Source organism: Nicotiana tabacum, chromosome 24 (assembly GCF_000715075.1).
Source record: "Nicotiana tabacum cultivar K326 chromosome 24, ASM71507v2, whole genome shotgun sequence".
Classification (NCBI taxonomy): Eukaryota; Viridiplantae; Streptophyta; class Magnoliopsida; order Solanales; family Solanaceae; genus Nicotiana; species Nicotiana tabacum.
The window spans coordinates 39,460,130-39,477,707 of NC_134103.1; the positions used below are offsets into that span (position 1 = coordinate 39,460,130).

The window sequence follows — 17,578 nt, forward strand, 5'->3', positions numbered from 1 at the left end:
TCTTGAAATATAAGACATTTAGAGAAATTACCAGGTCGTTATGCGGTAGCAGCAGTCCATCAACGTCTCCCTACGTAAAAGTGATGTCGTCTTCAGCAACTTCCTGGAGTCTTTTGTTGTGGGTCACTGACACTTTCGTCTTTTTCGCCGCCGAAAATGTAACCCAGTTGATCTCGTTCCCCTCTAAAATCATATTGATCACCAGGCGTGGGGGATCTTCTCCTGCTTTTGAAGGCTCTACATTATTACAATTGCGACCGTAGTTGTTTTTAGCCCCGTCGCTCAAACATTCCCTGAGATGGCCGTTTTTCAGCAATGTCGCCACCTCTTCGCGCAAATGCCGATGGTCCCTAGTCCGGTGACCATTTGTCCAGTGGTATTCCCACCACAAATTAGGATCTCTCTGGTCGTGATCAAATCTCATTGGATTCGGTAATCGTGCTTCTTTAATATTCCTTATAGCCGATACCAGCTCCATTACGCTGACGTTGAAGTTGTATTTGGAAAGTTTGGGGTAGGAAGAATTCGACGTTTCCTTGTTCTGCAATGACCTGTTGTTCCGGCCGTGACCGATTCTCCTATCGATAATGAATCTATCCGCCGATCGAAAACCTCTACCACGTCCTTCGGCCCATTCATAGCGCAAAAATTAACTCCTCGAAGACCGTCGATCCATATCAAAACTGTCTTTCGATTTCTCTTTATTTTTCTCCCGGTCCCGAACTTTAATTGACGTCGAGAAACCGAGCTGATCATCTTCAATCCTTATTTTTGACTTGTACCGATTGTAAACTTCTGCCCAAGTTGTTACTTGAAACTCGAGCAAACTTTTCATCAACTTCCAAGAAGCGTCGGAACTTCCTGGATTCAGACCTTTGGTAAATGCTTCGGCTGCCCATTCGTCCGGAATGACTGGTAGCAACATCCTTTCCTTTTGGAACCTCGTTACGAACTCCCGCAATAACTCAGACTCTTCTTGCACAATCCTAAATATATCGGCCTTTCGGACCTCTACTTTTCTGGCCCCAACATGAGCCTTGATGAAAGAATCCGCGAGCATCTCAAATGAGTCTTTGGAATGCTCAGGCAAAAGCGAATACCACGCCAGCTTACCCACTCCCCTTTCCCCCATTGCTATGAGCCTTGCCCTCTTGACTTGATATGTCAAGAAGACTACAACCGATAGTGGATCAACTTTTGCTTAAAAAGCCCCCCATCTCATATATATGATAAAGGAAGCAGGCTGTTTTTAGCTTCTTTTTTTTTTCTAGGGTCTATGGTCTCTCTTAGTAAGAGTCTCCCCGAATTTCTTCAGCAAAACGGACTCAATCTCGTGGGGAGCTAAATCATTTTCCTTCACCGTCGTTGTATAGGTGGTGATATGCTCCTGAGGATCCGAAGCTCGTACTTACATCGGCACGTCTTGAATTTTAAACTGCTTCAGGATTAGTTCTGTGCCGCGCTTGGTTTGTACGACAATTATGTGTACTTCTTTGAGTCCGGCCCTTTCAGCACTGGTGGTGCGCCCTGAATTTGATCCATTCGGACATTTACTTCCCTCATAAATTGCATGAGTTTGATTTTAAAGGGATCACTTTCATTGTTGTGATTGAATCCGTTCCCCCAGCCCCATCGGAGCCGACCTCGCCCCTCGGGGTATTATTATCGACCCTCTACATCATTTGTTTTTTGGGAGGACCGGGGAGAACTGGACCTCACCCATTCGCGTTGTTGACATTCCGTCATAACCTTATCCTGCCGTGTGAGATGGCCTATAATGGCCTCTTGTTGCTCTTGCAAGACCCTGACTGCTTTGATGACGTTCTCTTCTTCAGCATCATCAAGGGTTGCCTCCCGAACATGTCGCGGATATCGGTCGCCGTTGTCTGGCTTGGTCTCGTTCCCCTCGTTGCATGTATTACTGACTGAATTCTTGTGCTGAGGCTGATTTCTTTGGGCCTCAACGTTGTGTGTATTGTTAACACCATTATCTGCCATTTTTAATGATTTTTACTAAGAACAAAGAATTAAACAAGTTAGTAACAGATGCAGGGATCAATTCAATTGCACGACTGTCTATGCCCCACGGTGGGCGCCAAACTATTTACCCGTAAAATGATACAGTTAAATTTATACGTTATTTATAGACAAGTAAATAAATTTGATCCAAAAATAATAGATGAATTAGATAGAAATATAAGACTTTTCCTTAAAATCGAAATAGATAGCAGATATCTTGGTTCCGGACGCAGAGCTATCGGGACAATAAGAACAATACAAATAATCAAGAAAGTAAAATGTTATTGAGATTCTGATAGAATACAGTGTATGCTTGTTAGAAAATTCGTCTCCCTTACAATGATATGCTTGTTAGAAAATTCGTCTCACTATTTATAGCTGCACCTAGGGCAAGGTCCTAGAATTAATTTAATGACAATTACGAGGGCCATTGAAGGATGTGTAATGGCGGGAAGTGAATTCCATATTCTCTGTAACGAATCATGCACTTAATGCTATAGAATATTCTTCATTGAATGCTATCGGATGACGGCATAATTTTATCGTTATGAGTATCATTCTTTCCGATGACAAGCGAGATCATTGTCTTCGGATTTAGCTATCTCCTGCCTTCGGTTTTACGTGTCGTTTTCTCATGCGATCATTAAATATGAACATATTTTACCCCCACACAAACCCCTTTTTAGATCCTTGGTTTCTTAGCTTTGGAGTACCTATTAGTATGTGGTAAACGATATCAATTTACACTAGTTAATGTCGTTTAATGTAAGGTTTAAGTTGTATACACTAATAGTATAGAAATTATTTACACAACCATGCTATTTATTAGGCAATTGCATATAAATTTGTTTATCACGCACTAATTTATAATCTTGTAAAAACGGTAACTACCTTGCTAATATGTAAATTTGCTAATAGTGTAATAAAAGTTTTATGCTCTTAGTGCAAATAGCTTAACTCTTAATTAACCATCTTTTATTAGGAAAAGTAACACCATCCTCTTAATTTGAGTTATGGTATGATGATGGGTGCACATGACTTTACATCTTGTTTGGATGATTGTTAGTCACTGTATCGTATTGTATTGTTATCCCATAACAATATTTGTTTCGATTGTTTCATTAAAATTAGTTGTATTGTACTGTTAAATCTATTGTTCTGGAACAATGAAAAGTCTCATTTTTTGAATCAACCGATTTGATGTGCTGGGATTATTTTCTATTTTTCTTTCCAATTATGTCCTAACTTATTACTCTATAATTTTATTTTTCCCTTTACCTTTTTTTATTTTTATTTTAACTCCAAATCTCCAACCTATAACCTACTTTGCCATCGTCCCTTTTTTTTTTTCTACAACTTCTGCTGCTTCCAACTATAACGTCAAAGGTGTTTTGCCTTCTTTTGTTTTCTCCTAATTTGATTTTATCTCCAATTCTAATTTATCTTTGTTCTAATAGTTCTCGTTCCTTTCTTTATCATAGTTCTTTAACATTTTATTTATTATTATTTATTATTATTATTATTATTATTATTATTATCTAGTTAGGAATGGAGTGTACTTATTATTGTTTTTAATATTATTAACTTGTTCCACTAGTTTTGTTAGAATTTGCATGAATTTAATTGCTTAATCTATTTATAAGACATATTTGGTAATAAATTAGTAGAAAGAGATTTTTTAAAATTATTTTTTTGCGTAATTCATGATAAATTTAATATTTAAATAATTAAGGGTATTTTAGTAAACTTATCGGTTACAGTACAGTACGATACAGTCAAACCAAACAGCAAAATGTTATTTAACAATAGCAAACAATACAATCTATCCAAATGTTGTATTTATAAAACGATACAATACAATACATTATAAAACAATAGGTAATAATGATCCAAATAGAGTGTTAGTTCAAATTCAAAAGACTAGTGGTCTAGGAGAAATGAGAATGAAAGAAATAAATTTGAAATTCAGATCAATTTATTTGAAAATAAATTCTCTAGTAATTCAAACCCCACAAGTCAAAGAGAAGTGGGACAGTTGGGTAAAATTTAAACTATTGCAATGTAATTTTCACCGTGTGTCCTTTACACAACGGGAGAGAAAAGAAACCTTTTCTTCTACAACACTGTCATTACTACCCTATCATCTTCTGCCTCTACAATAAAACGCTCGCATATGTTTTTTCTTTTTTCCTTTTTCCAAATCTCCCAGGAATATCATTCCTCTCCATTCCATTGTAATTTCTAAAAGCATCTACGAAATTCCCTAGAGAAAAAGGGTTGTTCATATTGTACTAATTGGTGTATTCTACAAAGAAACGTATAGGAGTACATTTTTTTTTTCTTCCATTAATCGCTTTTTCTGAAATGGGGTTTCTTTGAACTGGTTGTAAATTACAATGGACTTAAAGAAACTTTCATTTTCTGATCAATTTTCTTACTTGGGTTCTTCTCCAAGATGGAAGGTAGTTGTTTCTGGCTTTGGTTTGTTTCTTGCGTCTTCTTTCATTTTCCTTTGTATTTTACTGTTGAATTATTCCTTCAAGTCTCCATTTTTAAGCCCTGTTTTTAGTGGTTTTAGTTATAGTGATAATAGTACCCTCATTTCTTGGCCATTCTCTTCTTCTAGTAATGTTAGTACTACTAGTGTTAGTTTTAGTTCTAAGGGTTCTCATCATTCTTTAGTAGTGAATGGAACAATTGAAGGAAGCATACATGAAGGGAACTTGTCTCAGATTGTGAAAAATGGAAATCTTAATGTTGAAGAATCAGGGATTACTAAGAAAAGTCATGAATTAAATGGTTCTCAAGTTGATGGAAGTGGGAATTTTTCCAATTTTTCTGGGAAAGGAACAGTTTTGGGGGAAAAGGGGGAAGTTTGGGGAAATACCCATGTGGGGAATTTCTTTGAGAATGTGAAAAATGGAAGTTTTGTTGTTCAAGAATCAGGGATTCCCAAGAATACCCCTCAATTGAATGGGACACACATTGATGGAGATATAACATTTTCCAATTTTTCTGGTGCTAGTGATAGTGGTTCTGTAAATAGTAATGTGGGCACTCCTACTTATGTTGAGGATGTTGGATCAAATGGTGAAAGAAAAAAAGTTGCAGTGACTGAAGGTAAAGGGGGTGTATCTGTGGAGCAGTTTGGTGGAATTGGTTCAAATGATGGAAAATCATTGACTGGACGCGGCAAGGACTTTTATGGGGATTGTGATATATTTGATGGCGAATGGGTTAGAGATGACACGAAGCCACATTATCCTCCAGGTTCTTGTCCTATTATTGATAGAGATTTTGATTGTCACCTTAATAAGAGGCCAGATGATGGGTATATCAAGTGGAGATGGCAGCCATATGCATGTGATATACCGAGGTAAGAGTAACTAGTAAATAATCCTTCCCTTGGTGAAGGTCTTATTCTGAGTTATAATATTATATATTGACTATGAATTAGAACGTAGGCTTTAGAAACCCTCAATCATGGATATTGCTATAATGTATAGAGGTGATACTTCAAATTTGACTTTTGCCTTGAACTTACTGAACAAGTGTTGTGGAAATACCTAAGGCAGAACATAGAACCCTGTAATTCCAATGCTACTTGAAACACTATAATGTATTTTCTGATCAGTTGATCCAGTATGTTTCAATTGCTTGTAAGTTTCTTAGGGGTGATATTTGTTGACTATATCTTGTGTGAAGTTTGAGTGCACACCTTCGAATTGAACGTTTGACATTATTCACATTGCTACTGGAACTTATTTGATTTAGATAGTCTATTTTGCTCATTGAGTTATATTAGTCAGTTAATTGATTTTACTTTTTCACTTACTAGCCTCAATGCAACTGATTTTCTGGAGAGATTGAGAGGGCAAAAGCTTGTTTTCGTGGGGGATTCTTTGAATAGGAACATGTGGGAGTCCCTTGTTTGCATTCTTCGCCACAGTATCCGAGAAAAAAAGCGAGTTTATGAGATATCAGGGAGGCATGAATTCAAAAAGAAGGGCTTCTATGCATTCAGATTTGAGGCAAGACTTACCTAACATCTTTCTGTGAGCTGCGAATTGCTATCTCTGTTTCCTTGTCATCTTATCATGCTGTGACTTGCTTGCAGGATTATAACTGTTCTGTGGACTTTGTTAGCTCACCGTTTCTCGTCAGACAATCAGCTTTTAAGGGAAAGAATGGTCCTTTCGAGACACTAAGATTGGATTTGATGGAAAAGACTACTTCAATGTATAGTGACGCTGATATAATAATCTTCAACACTGGTCATTGGTGGACTCATGAGAAAACCTCCAGAGGGTTAGTGCTGTATTTTATTTCTAAGGCTTCTTCTTTATGGAGCTGTATTGTCTTGTTATTTCTTTTCGTAAAAGCTGGATATTGCATGTCATTGTTGGTTGAAATATGTAAAGTTGTGCTCTTTGTGGGATTGTAGGGAAGATTACTACCAGGAAGGTAATCATGTGCATGCTAGGCTCAAGGTTTTAGAGGCGTACAAGAGAGCGCTTTCCACTTGGGCAAGATGGGTGGATAAGAACCTTGATGGAAGCAGAACTCAAATTATTTTTAGAGGATATTCCGCCACTCACTTCAGGTACAATTCTTTCTTACATGTTAATTTAGCTAGAACTCTAATGGAGGATGTCATGATCAGGAATTCTACTTGTAACTTATATGTTGCATTCCTTTGGTATTGAGGTGTTCTTAAGGAATCTTTTGTTTGAAAGTGGGCGTGAACAAGTTGAATTGTAATCCTTTTGTCCAAGTGCCAGGAGTCATACACTTAACTGACATTGTGGCTTGGATTAATCAACATGTGTCGGTTATGAGCTGATGCCATGTATTTACTGTGTATTCGGTTCTTAACTGACTGCAAACATTGAATATTAGGGTAGAAATTAGGGAAGTCCCGAGGTTACTGGCCGGGACAATATTTGTATAGTATATTTCCATACATCGAAGGACCAAAAATGCTGTGTAGCATTTAACAGAACCGCTTCAAGTTTCAGAGGCTAAAGAATAGAATCAATGTGGATGTTGCAAAGAACATAACAGAATGCAAGCAAAGGATCCATATAGGCGATGCGGGATGAGGACTTCGAGAGAGGTCTGGGAAGGTTTTCTCTAAAAATGAATGTTCTCCTGTGTTGCTAGTAGTCTTGTTTTGTGGTTAGATGAAGGTATATGTTGTCAAGTGAGATGGTCAAGTACTTGTGCTGGCTGCAAACTTACTGGCAGTAGAAGAATGATTGCTTTAAATATCAACTAGTAGCAAGATATGTTGATTCCTTCAAAATTAGATAAGGTAGCACATTTTTTTTGGAATTCTTTTCTTTCATTTACATGTACTCTCCGATGGTGTTGTCTCATATAGAAACTAGCATGCTATCAATTTTGTTACAATGATCGTTCTCTTATCCATGTTCATAAACAGTTTTATGCTGTTTTACTCAGGGGAGGTCCATGGAACTCAGGCGGGCAGTGCCATAAAGAAACGGAACCAATATTCAAGAAGGCTTATTTAAAAAAGTACCCTTCAAAGATGAAAGTCCTACATCACGTGCTTCATAATATGACGACCCCTGTCATCTATATGAACATTAGTAGGCTCACAGACTATAGAAAAGATGGTCACCCGTCGATATACAGAAAGGAGTATAAGACAGTAGAAGAACAAATGGCGGGAGTGCACGCTCAGGATTGCAGTCATTGGTGCCTACCAGGAGTACCGGACACTTGGAACGAGCTGTTATATGCATCTCTCCTGAAGAGCAGAAAAGGTTTGTGGAAAAACTGAAGTTGAACTGGATTATTTGTCCAGATTCGTTTTGGTCATTCTTTCAATTTTTGGTACTTGTCTTTATAGAGCAGGTAGCATTACAGAGAGTTCTTGTGTATTCTTGGAGTTGGAAAGTTGATCTGTACAATTTGTACAACATTCTGCTATTGAGGAAAATAAAAAAAAGGAAATGATAAAGCAAATTATTGATTAGCTGACATTACCAGTATATTGAACGCTTAAGCATTAAATATCCACAATGAATGGAGTTTGGTATGCTTATAGAATAATGCGTTTGCAGGTTATAATTCAGTAATTTGCTTACCTATCAAAAAATTAAAAGGGCATTATAATTCAGGGATTAAATAGTAAATAAATTGTGAAGTGGGATTGGATTGAATGCATAAAGATTATGGTAGAATGTGTGAATTTTTCACCGTATTCGGATATTTGATTGATCACACTAAAATATGAGATATGGATTCTAATATTATAGCCTATTTGGTTTGCAATTGGATTAATTGTTTTCTTTTCAACCTTTGGCCTTGATTTGAAATTCGAATCGTTCACAAACTAAGGGGGATTAAAGTTTTTTTATCAGCGTTAACCATACTAACAATACCATCTTTCCTGTGATATTGGACATTATATAGTATAGTGTGTTGCTAATACATAGAACTACACACAGTTTGAAGAATGCCAAGAAATTACCATCCAAGTATCACGCGACCTTAGGGAAGCTATAAGTAGTTTAGGTTTCTTCAGACTTTAATTCTAATTTTGAAAACTCGTGGTAGTGAACTTGTTTTACAAAATCTACACGGTATTCTAGAATAAGAACATCTAAAATGTTTTATACAGGATGAACAGACAGAACCGTGATTTTGATGTGCATAGAATTATTACAATTTGCAAATCGAGTACGTGTGTGTATATATATAGGCAGAATACATAATTTGCCCCTGAACTTGAGGCTAAACATATATACATACATATGGTTTGAACTGAAATTTGTGACTTTATGAACAGCTGATACCAAAATGGCAGAATCGGACGAGCCATATGTTCTTGAATCACGATCTAAATGAGGCAGATAAAGTAATTGATGATTTTAGTCATCGCCACTAATGTTAGTCGGCGAAATTATATGGCATGAAAATTGAGACAGTACAAACACAATTCCAAGATAGAACCAAAGAACACATCAACACAACATTTCAAGAGAAAGAGATCTATGACAATCTTAACAACTCTATTATAAATTTTTGATAAGCCATATTAACTACACACTGCATGTGACTTACAAATAAAACACAATTATAGAAGACTGGATATAACAATATAAAGTACAACAATAAGTAAAAAGCCAAGAAAGACTCCAAAACGGAGTCCATTGCCGTTTCGTGACTTGCCGGTTCGCCATGCTTTTGCCAACATCCTTTGCTATTAGTGTGATTATCAATCCATAAACACTTTCCTTTTTTGCTGCATTTTCTGGAATTCTAGCAGAGAAATTGGCAAAGTATGAACAAACTTGAAATTGTATTTGGAGGAAGGGCATTTAAAAGTCCTTAATTCACTCCAACTAATTGCCTCTCTTTTCCTAAGACCCATGGATTGCTTCATCCCACTGCATTTTTTCTCACTTAATAATCTATCAGAGTTTGAAACTGATAGTTAGTGTGTTCTTGAGACAAGCTAGTGGTAAATTTGCCCATTGATTGTTGCCTTAAATAGAAGAAACTCAACTAATCATTACATCATAAAACCACTATTATTGTTCTTTATCTTTTTCTTTTTTCACTATTGCACCCCACCCAAATCCCTTTTTCACCATGAAAAGTTGGTGAGTCACAAAAGCATTTTAGTGTTACGTGTATGGTGGCACTTAGCAATGAAATCTCAGTTCAAATATCCTTTACCTAACATTTTAAGCACACGATCAAAAAATTGTATAAACGTGAATCAATGCACTTTATAGCTAGAAAAAGTGAGTCAAAGGTCAATTATAATTTAAAACACCAAGATTAGGGACATAGTAAAAGGTTGTAATCTTGTTTCTTTCTATGATTTGTATGTATTTGTAAGCTGAATAGTGATAAGCAGCCATTAAAAGGTAGTGGAGTCCATAAAATATTGTCAATGATGCATTAGAATATGAGATGACTAGCTTGTAAGTTTACTATATTCTTTCCAAATAAATGGTGCATTACTTTTAGGTCATTGGAGTCCTTTTTTCTATCTTTTATCTTTGAGCTGTTGTACTAGTGAATCCACTCACCAATCCATCATGCTCCTCCACAATTTCCCTTTTAACTCTATATATCAAATCAGTACTTCACTAATCACATAATACATGTCGGCCAACCACAAAAAAGGAATATAGATATAAAGTTAGTCTTTTTTTTCCTCTTCCAAAAGACAATTCCCATTTTTCTAATGACTTACTGTTTTGTATATATCATCACCATTAAGGGTCGTCAAGTTTTATGTTTCCTTTCACTTATTCCTAGTTAGCTCAAATGGTATTTCGACATAGTTGGTATGCTGAGTTGATAAACTTTTGACACACTATTTACGTACCGTAAGTGCATTCGAAGTGGAAATCGCTCAATTATTGACACTGCTACTTCTATTCCAATTTCTATTTCTTTCTTTCTTTTTGTTCTTTCCCTCCATTTTATATTTAAAGTTTAAATTGAAACTGTTATAAAATCTTGAATTATGGTAGATGTGCATAACCACCAAAAGAGTAATGCTCACTACTCTTTTTCATTATCTCCATAACTTTCACTACTATAATATTTATGGAGTTATGATTGTAACTCCATAATCTGCCCATGATCTTCCTCCATGATCTCAAATGCTTAATGACATATTCAATGACATATTTCTTCACTTTTCATGCCTATATAAAGGTCTTGTATAAGATAGAAAGATCAACACAATTGAAGAAGAAATAAGAATCTCTCATCTCTTTCTCTCTATATCTCTTAGCTTGTTTTTCCTTGTTCTATATTGTTACTTTCAGCTATATTTTATAAAAGAAACTTGTTTTTCTTACTTGTTGTGGTTTATTGCAAAAAGACAACGACCTCCTAAGAAATGCACTCAATAACAAAATGTTTACACAAATATCCTCTAAGTTGATTGTTCTTTTATTTGATCTTTCTTTTGCCTTATGAATGCAAATTAAACAAAGAAAGAGAACCTTAACAATTCTAATTCTATATTACCTAGATGACAAAATTTCGATGCTCCTGCTTTTATCTTTTGATCTCAAAATGACAGTGGAAATTATTTATATTATCAAATTAGTGAATAAAGATTTATTCAGATCAATTACTGTAACGACCCGGTCGGTCGTTTTGAGTATTTTAGCCTCGATCCCCAATTTATTGCCTCATTTGTATTATATTATAGTTACGTGACTTGTTGAGGTGTTTGGTCTTGGTTTCGGGTGAGTTTCAGAGTGAAATAGGATACATAGTCCCAAAGTTGGAGGTTTAAGTTGTTAGAGTTTAACCGTAATTTGACTTTTGTGAAGACGACTCCATAAAGAAGTTTTGACGGTTCCAATAGCTCCGTATGATGATTTTAGACTTAGGAGCGCGACCGGATATTGATTTGGAGGTCTGTAGGTCGTTTCGGCATGGATTGCCGAAGTTAGGAAAATTAAGGTTTGGAAGATTTAGAAAGTTTGACCCGGAGTTGACTTTTTCGATATCGGGGTCGGATACTGATTCAGAAAGTTGGAGTAGGTCCGTAATGTCATTTATGACTTGTGTGTAAAATTTAAAGTTAATCGGAGTTGGTTTGGTATGAATCGACATTGGTTTCGGAAGTTTATAGTTCATAGGCTTGAGTTTGGGGTGCGATTCATAGAATCGGTGTTGTTTAATGTGATTTTTGGCCTCGAGTAGTTCGTTATGTATTTTGGGATTTGTTGGTAGGGGTGTTCTTGGTTCGGTTTGGATCGATTTTTTCCTTAAAAAAAACCAAACCAAGTAAGTCGGTTTTTCAAATATTGAAACCAAACCAAACCAATTAAGTCGGTTTTTTATCGATTCGGTGTATGCCGGTTTTTCGGTTTTTTCGGTTATTTATCAATTTTTTCTTAAATATGAGATATACACTACCAAACACATATTCTGGCGATTACATTTTCAACATAACACTATCAAACCAATTGCTCCTGGGAGTTGTATATGTTGAGTTGCAAAGTTGTTTTATAAAGTTGGTGAGTTGAGATTTAATTATTAATTAAGTTATTCTGCATGTTTGTTAGGCTTACCTAGTCTTAGAGACTAGGTGCCGTCACCACATCCTACGTAGGAAAATTAGGGCCGTGACAAGTTGGTATCATAGCCCTAGGTTCATAGGCGTTATGAGTCACAAGCAAGTTTAGTAGAGTCTCGCAGATCGGTACAAAGACGTATGTACTTATCTTCAGGAGGCTATGGAACTGTTAGGAAAAGTTTCACTTCTTTGATCTCTTATCGTGCGAATTTGTTGACTTCGGAATTCTAAATCTCTGTCTTTCCATTCTCTCACAGATGGTGAGGACACGCACAGCTGGATCTGATGATCAGACACCCGCGCCCCCTGTTAGATCTGGGAGAGGCCGGGGCTGGGGCAGAGGCTGAGGACGAGCACGTGGTGAAACCAGAGCACCTGCTCGAGTTGCTACAGAGGAGCCACTAGTAGCTCCAGCCGGAGAGCAAGCACCTGAGATGCCTATTACTACCCCAGCACTTCAGGAGACCCTCGCCCAATTTCTGAGCATGTTTGGCACTTTAGCTCAGGCAGGGTTGATTCTACTTGCTCCTGCCACATCTCAGGCCAAGGGAGGAGCACAGACTTCTGCCGCCCACACCCCAGAGTAGTGGGTCCATGTTGACCAAGTCCTAGAGGTCATACCAGTACATCCGATTGTCCCAGTTCAGACCGAGATTAGGGTAACAACTTCTAAAGGGGAGCAACTCGAGCTCTAGAGGTACAAGAAGTACCGCCCTCCTACTTTCAGCAGTTTGGCTTCTGAGGATGTCCAGAGTTTTCTTGAGGAGTGCCACTGTATCCTCTGTACTATGGGTATTGTAGAGTCGAGTGGGGTTGCTTTCACTACTTTCCAACTTAAGGGAGCGACTTATCAGTGGTGGCGAGCGTAAGAGTTGGGTAGCCTGGCTGAGGCAGTTTCACTCACCTAGGATCAGTTTTCAGAGATGTTCTTAAGGGAGTTTGTTCCCCAGAGTCTTAGGGATACATGGCGTGCAGAGTTTGAGCAGTTGTGCCAGGGTTCTATGACCGTATCAGAGTATACAATTCGGTTCAGTGATTTGTCGAGGTATGCGCCAGCCTTGATTTTTACTGTCAGAGAGTGAGTTCGTCAGTTTATCGAGGGGCTCAACCCTGGTATCAGATTTAACATGGCCCGAGAGTTGGAGATGGACATCCCACACAAACAGGTAGTTGAGATCTCTAGGAGATTGGATGGTATGTGGGCCCGGGAGAGAGAGTAGAGGGATGCCAAAAGGCCTCGAGATTCTGGAATATATAGTGGTGCCTGTGCCCTAGTTGCAGCTTGTCATAGTAGGGGCTATGTGAGTCGCCCTGTTCATTCAGCACTTCCAGCGGTATTCCAGCCACTCCTAGGCCTCTCTAGCCACTCCCAAGCCTCAGGTTCCCCATTATGCACCGCCATTGTCTAGTGCACCTCCTGCACGGGGTGCTTTCAGTTGTCAGTCCAGCCTATACCGGACCGAGCCAATTCCAGCAGCCACGTCCTCTGAGGGCTCGTTTTGACTGTGGTGACACTCGTCATATGGTGAGGGACTGCCCAAGACTCAGGAGGGGTGCACCTCCACAGACTATTCAGGCTCCACGTATTCCATCGCGGCCCTCAGGCTTCTCAAGTCGTGGTTACCGCACCAGTTGCCACTCCACCTATACATCCAGCCATGGATGGAGGTCGAGCAGGTAGAGGTCACCCTAGAGGGGGAGGCTAGGCAAGATATTATGCTCTAGTTACATCCGGATCAATTATCATAGGTATTGTTCTGGTTTGTCATAGAGATGCATCAGTCTTATTTAATCCATGCTCCACTTATTCCTATGTAGCATCTTATTTATCTCCGTATTTGGGTATATCCCATGATTTTTTGAGTTCTCCTGTCTATGTGTCCACGCCTGTGGGAGATTCCCTTGTTGTTGACCGTATGTATCAGTCGTGTTTAGTTGTTCTTGGTAGTTTTGAGACCAGAGACGATCTATTGTTTCTTAGTATAGTAGATTTTGATGTTATTTTTAGCATGGACTGATTGTCTCCCAATCATACTATCCTTGATTGTCATGCCAAGGCGGTGACATTGACTCTGCCAATCTTGCCGGGATTAGAGTGGAGAGGTACTTTAGATTATGTTCCTAGCAGAGTGGTGTTTATCCTTAAGGCACATCGGATGGTTGGAAAGGGATGTGATGTGTATCTAGTATATGTGAGGGATGTCAGTATTGATACTCCTATCATTGAGTTAGTTCCGATAGTGAGGGATTATCCAGATGTAAATTCGGCGGATCTTTCGGGCATGCCGCCCGACAGGGATATCGATTTTGGTATTGATTTGTTACCGAGCACTCAACCTATTTCTATTCCACCATATCGTATGGCCCCAAGTTGAAGGAGTTAAAGGAGTTGTTGCAGGAGTTGTTTGATAAGGGTTTCATTCGACCCAGTGTATCACCTTGGGGTGCTCCGGTCTTGTTTGTAAAGAAGAAGGATGGTTCTATGTGCATGTGTATCGATTATCGCCAGTTGAATAAGGTTATATTGAAGAACAGGTATCTGTTGCCACGTATTGATGACCTATTTGATCAGCTATAGGGTGCCGGAGTGTTCTCCAAGATTGACTTGCGTTCATGTTATCATCAATTGAAGATTCGAGAGCTAGATATCCCGAAGATTGCCTTCAGGACTCGGTATGGTCATTATGAGTTCCTTGTGATGTCATTTGGGTTGACCAATGCCGCAACAATATTCATGCACTTGATGAATAGTGTATTCCGGCCCTATCTTGACTCATTCATCATTGTGTTTATTGACGACTTCCTGGTGTACTCCCAGAGCTGGGAGGATCATGAGTAGCACCTAAGGACCGTGCTTTAGACCTTGAGAGAAAAGAAGTTGTATGCAATGTTTTCGAAGTGTGAATTCTGGCTTGATTCAGTGGTATTTTTGGGTCATGTAGTGTCGAGTGAGGGGATCAAGGTAGATCCGAAGAAGATTGAAGCAGTGCAAAGTTGGACTAGACCGTCTTCAACTACTGAGATCCGGAGTTTTATTGGTTTGGCAGGGTATTACCGTCGATTCATAGAAGGTTTCTCATCTATTGCTGCAGATATGACCAGATTGACCCAGAAGGGGGATCCGTTCAGGTGGACCGCAGAATGTGAGGAAAGTTTTCAAAAGCTCAAGACAAATTTGACTTCAGACCCAGTGTTGGTGTTGCCTACAGGTTCGGGGTCTTATACTGTGTATTATGATGCGTCGCGTATTGATCTCGGCGCATTGTTGATGTAGGACGGTAGGGTGATTGCCTATATGTCTAGATAGCTGAAGGTCCATGAGAAGAATTATCCCGTCCACGACCTTGAGTTATTGTTCATGCCTTGAACATTTGGTGTCACTATTTGTACGGTGTCCCTTGTGAGGTCTATACCGACCACCGGAGCCTACAACATCTGTTCAAACTGAAGGATCTTAACTTGCGGCAGCGGAGGTGGTTAGAGTTGCTTAAGGACTATGATATCACCATTCTGTATCATCCTAGAAAGGATAATGTGGTGGTCGATGCCTTGAGTCGCAAGGCGAAGAGCTTGGGAAGTTTAGCATATCTACCGGCAGCGGAGAGGCTATTTGCATTGGATGTCCAGGCCTTGTCCAACCAGTTTGTTAGATTGGATGTTTCAGAGCTGAGTCGCATTTTGGCTTGTATGGTTTCTCGGTCTTCTCTTTATGATCGTATCAGAGAGCGTCAGTATGATGACCCCCATCTGCTTGTCCTTAAGGACACGGTTCAGCACGACGATGCGAATGAGGTCACTATTGGGGATGACGATGTGTTACGAATGCAGGGCAGGCTATGTGTGCCCAATGTAGATGGTTTGCGTAAGCTGATTCTTCAGGAGGATCACAGTTCGTGGTACTCCATTCATCCGGGTTTCGCCAAGATGTATCAAGACTTGAGGCAGCACTATTGGTAGAGGAGAATGAAGAAGGACATAGTGGAGTAAGTAGCTTGGTGCCTAACTGTCAAAAGGTGAAGTATGAGCATCAGCGGCCAGGTGGATTACTTCAGAGGCTAGAGATTCCAGAGTGGAAATGGGAGCGGGTTACTATGGATTTTGTTGTTGGGCTCTCGCGGACTCAAAGGAAGTTCGATGCAGTTTGGGTGATTACGGATAGGTTGACCAAGTCGGCTCATTTCATTCCAGTAGTGACTACTTATTCTTCAAAGCAGTTGGCTCAGGTTTATATTCGCGAGATTGCTAGACTTCATGGCATATCGGTATCCATCATCTTTGACCAGGGTACACAGTTTACATTGCGGTTCTGGAGGGCCGTACAACATGAGTTAGGCACGCGGGTTGAGTTAAGTACATCATTTCACCCTCATACGGACGGACAGTCCGAGCGCACTATTCAGATACTAAAGGATATGCTTTGTGCGTTTGTGATAGAGTTTGGGGGTTCTTGGGATCTGTTCTTGCTGCTTGCAGAGTTTTCCTACAACAACAGCTACCAGTCGAGCATTCAGATGGTTCTGTATGAGGTTTTGTATGGGAGGCGATGTCGGTCTCCGGTGGGTTGGTTCGAGCCGGGTGAGGCTAAGCTATTGGGTACAGACTTAGTTCAGGATGCTTTGGAAAAGGTTAAATTGATTCAGGATCGACTTTGTACCGCCCAATCTAGGTAGAAGAGTTATGCAGATCAGAAGGTTCACGACGTTGCCTTCATGGTTGGGGAGAGGATCTTGCTCCGGGTTTCGCCCTTGAAGGGTGTTATGAGGTTCGGGAAGAAGGGCAAGTTGAGCTCTAGGTATATAGGACATTTTGAGATTCTTGAGAGGATTTGAGAGGTGGCCTACAAGCTTGCACTGCCACCTAGTCAAGCTACAGTTCCTCCGATGTTCCATGTTTCTATGCTCCGGAAGTATCACGGTGATCTGTCTCATGCTTTGGATTTCAGCTCAGTCCAGTGGACAAAGATTTGTCTTATGTTGAAGAGGCGATGGCCATTTTGGACAGGCAGGTTCGAAAGTTGAGGTCGAAGAAAATTGCTTCAGTGGAAGGGTCAGTCGGTCGAGAAGGCGACTTGGGAGACCGAGCATGATATGCGTAGCCGTTACCTTCATCTTTTCATGACTTTAGGTATGTCTCTATACTCGTTCGAGGACGAACGTTTGTTTAAGAGGGGGAGGATGTAACGACGCGGCAAGTTATTTTGACAATTTTAGCCCCGATCCCCAATTTATTTCCTCCTCAATGTTATATTGTGGTTACGTGACTTGTCGGGGTGTTTGGTCTTAGTTTCAGGTGAGTTTCTGAGTGAAATGAGACACATAGTCCCTAAGTTGGAGGTTTAAGTTGTTAGAGTTTACTGTATTTTGATTTTTGTGAAGACGACTCCGAAATGGAGTTTTGACGGTTCCAATAGCTCCGTATGTTGAATTTAGACTTAGTAGAATTACCAGATGTGGTTTTGGAGGCCCGTATGTC

General features: G+C 39.4%; 1 protein-coding gene across 3 annotated transcripts; it reads left to right on the forward strand.

Annotated features, from left to right (window-relative positions):
• The first annotated feature begins 4,121 nt into the window (after positions 1 to 4,121).
• Positions 4,122 to 8,018, forward strand: LOC107781950 (protein trichome birefringence-like 2). Of its 3 annotated transcripts, none has more exons than XR_001647119.2 (6): positions 4,122 to 5,395; positions 5,858 to 6,050; positions 6,137 to 6,327; positions 6,464 to 6,622; positions 7,038 to 7,333; positions 7,483 to 7,615. XR_001647119.2 is itself a non-coding variant. In XM_016602768.2 (6 exons), exons 1-6 carry the CDS (start codon positions 4,475 to 4,477, stop codon positions 7,823 to 7,825), a joined length of 1,587 nt encoding a protein of 528 aa, XP_016458254.1. In that variant the 5' UTR covers positions 4,126 to 4,474; the 3' UTR covers positions 7,826 to 8,018. The 3 variants fall into 3 exon arrangements, 2 of the variants coding, with proteins under 2 accessions (XP_016458253.1, XP_016458254.1); XM_016602768.2 differs by lacking the exon at positions 7,038 to 7,333 and having other exon boundaries at positions 4,126 to 4,481; positions 4,702 to 5,395; positions 7,483 to 8,018; XM_016602767.2 differs by lacking the exon at positions 7,038 to 7,333 and having other exon boundaries at positions 4,124 to 5,395; positions 7,483 to 8,018.
• Positions 8,019 to 17,578: the final 9,560 nt, after the last annotated feature.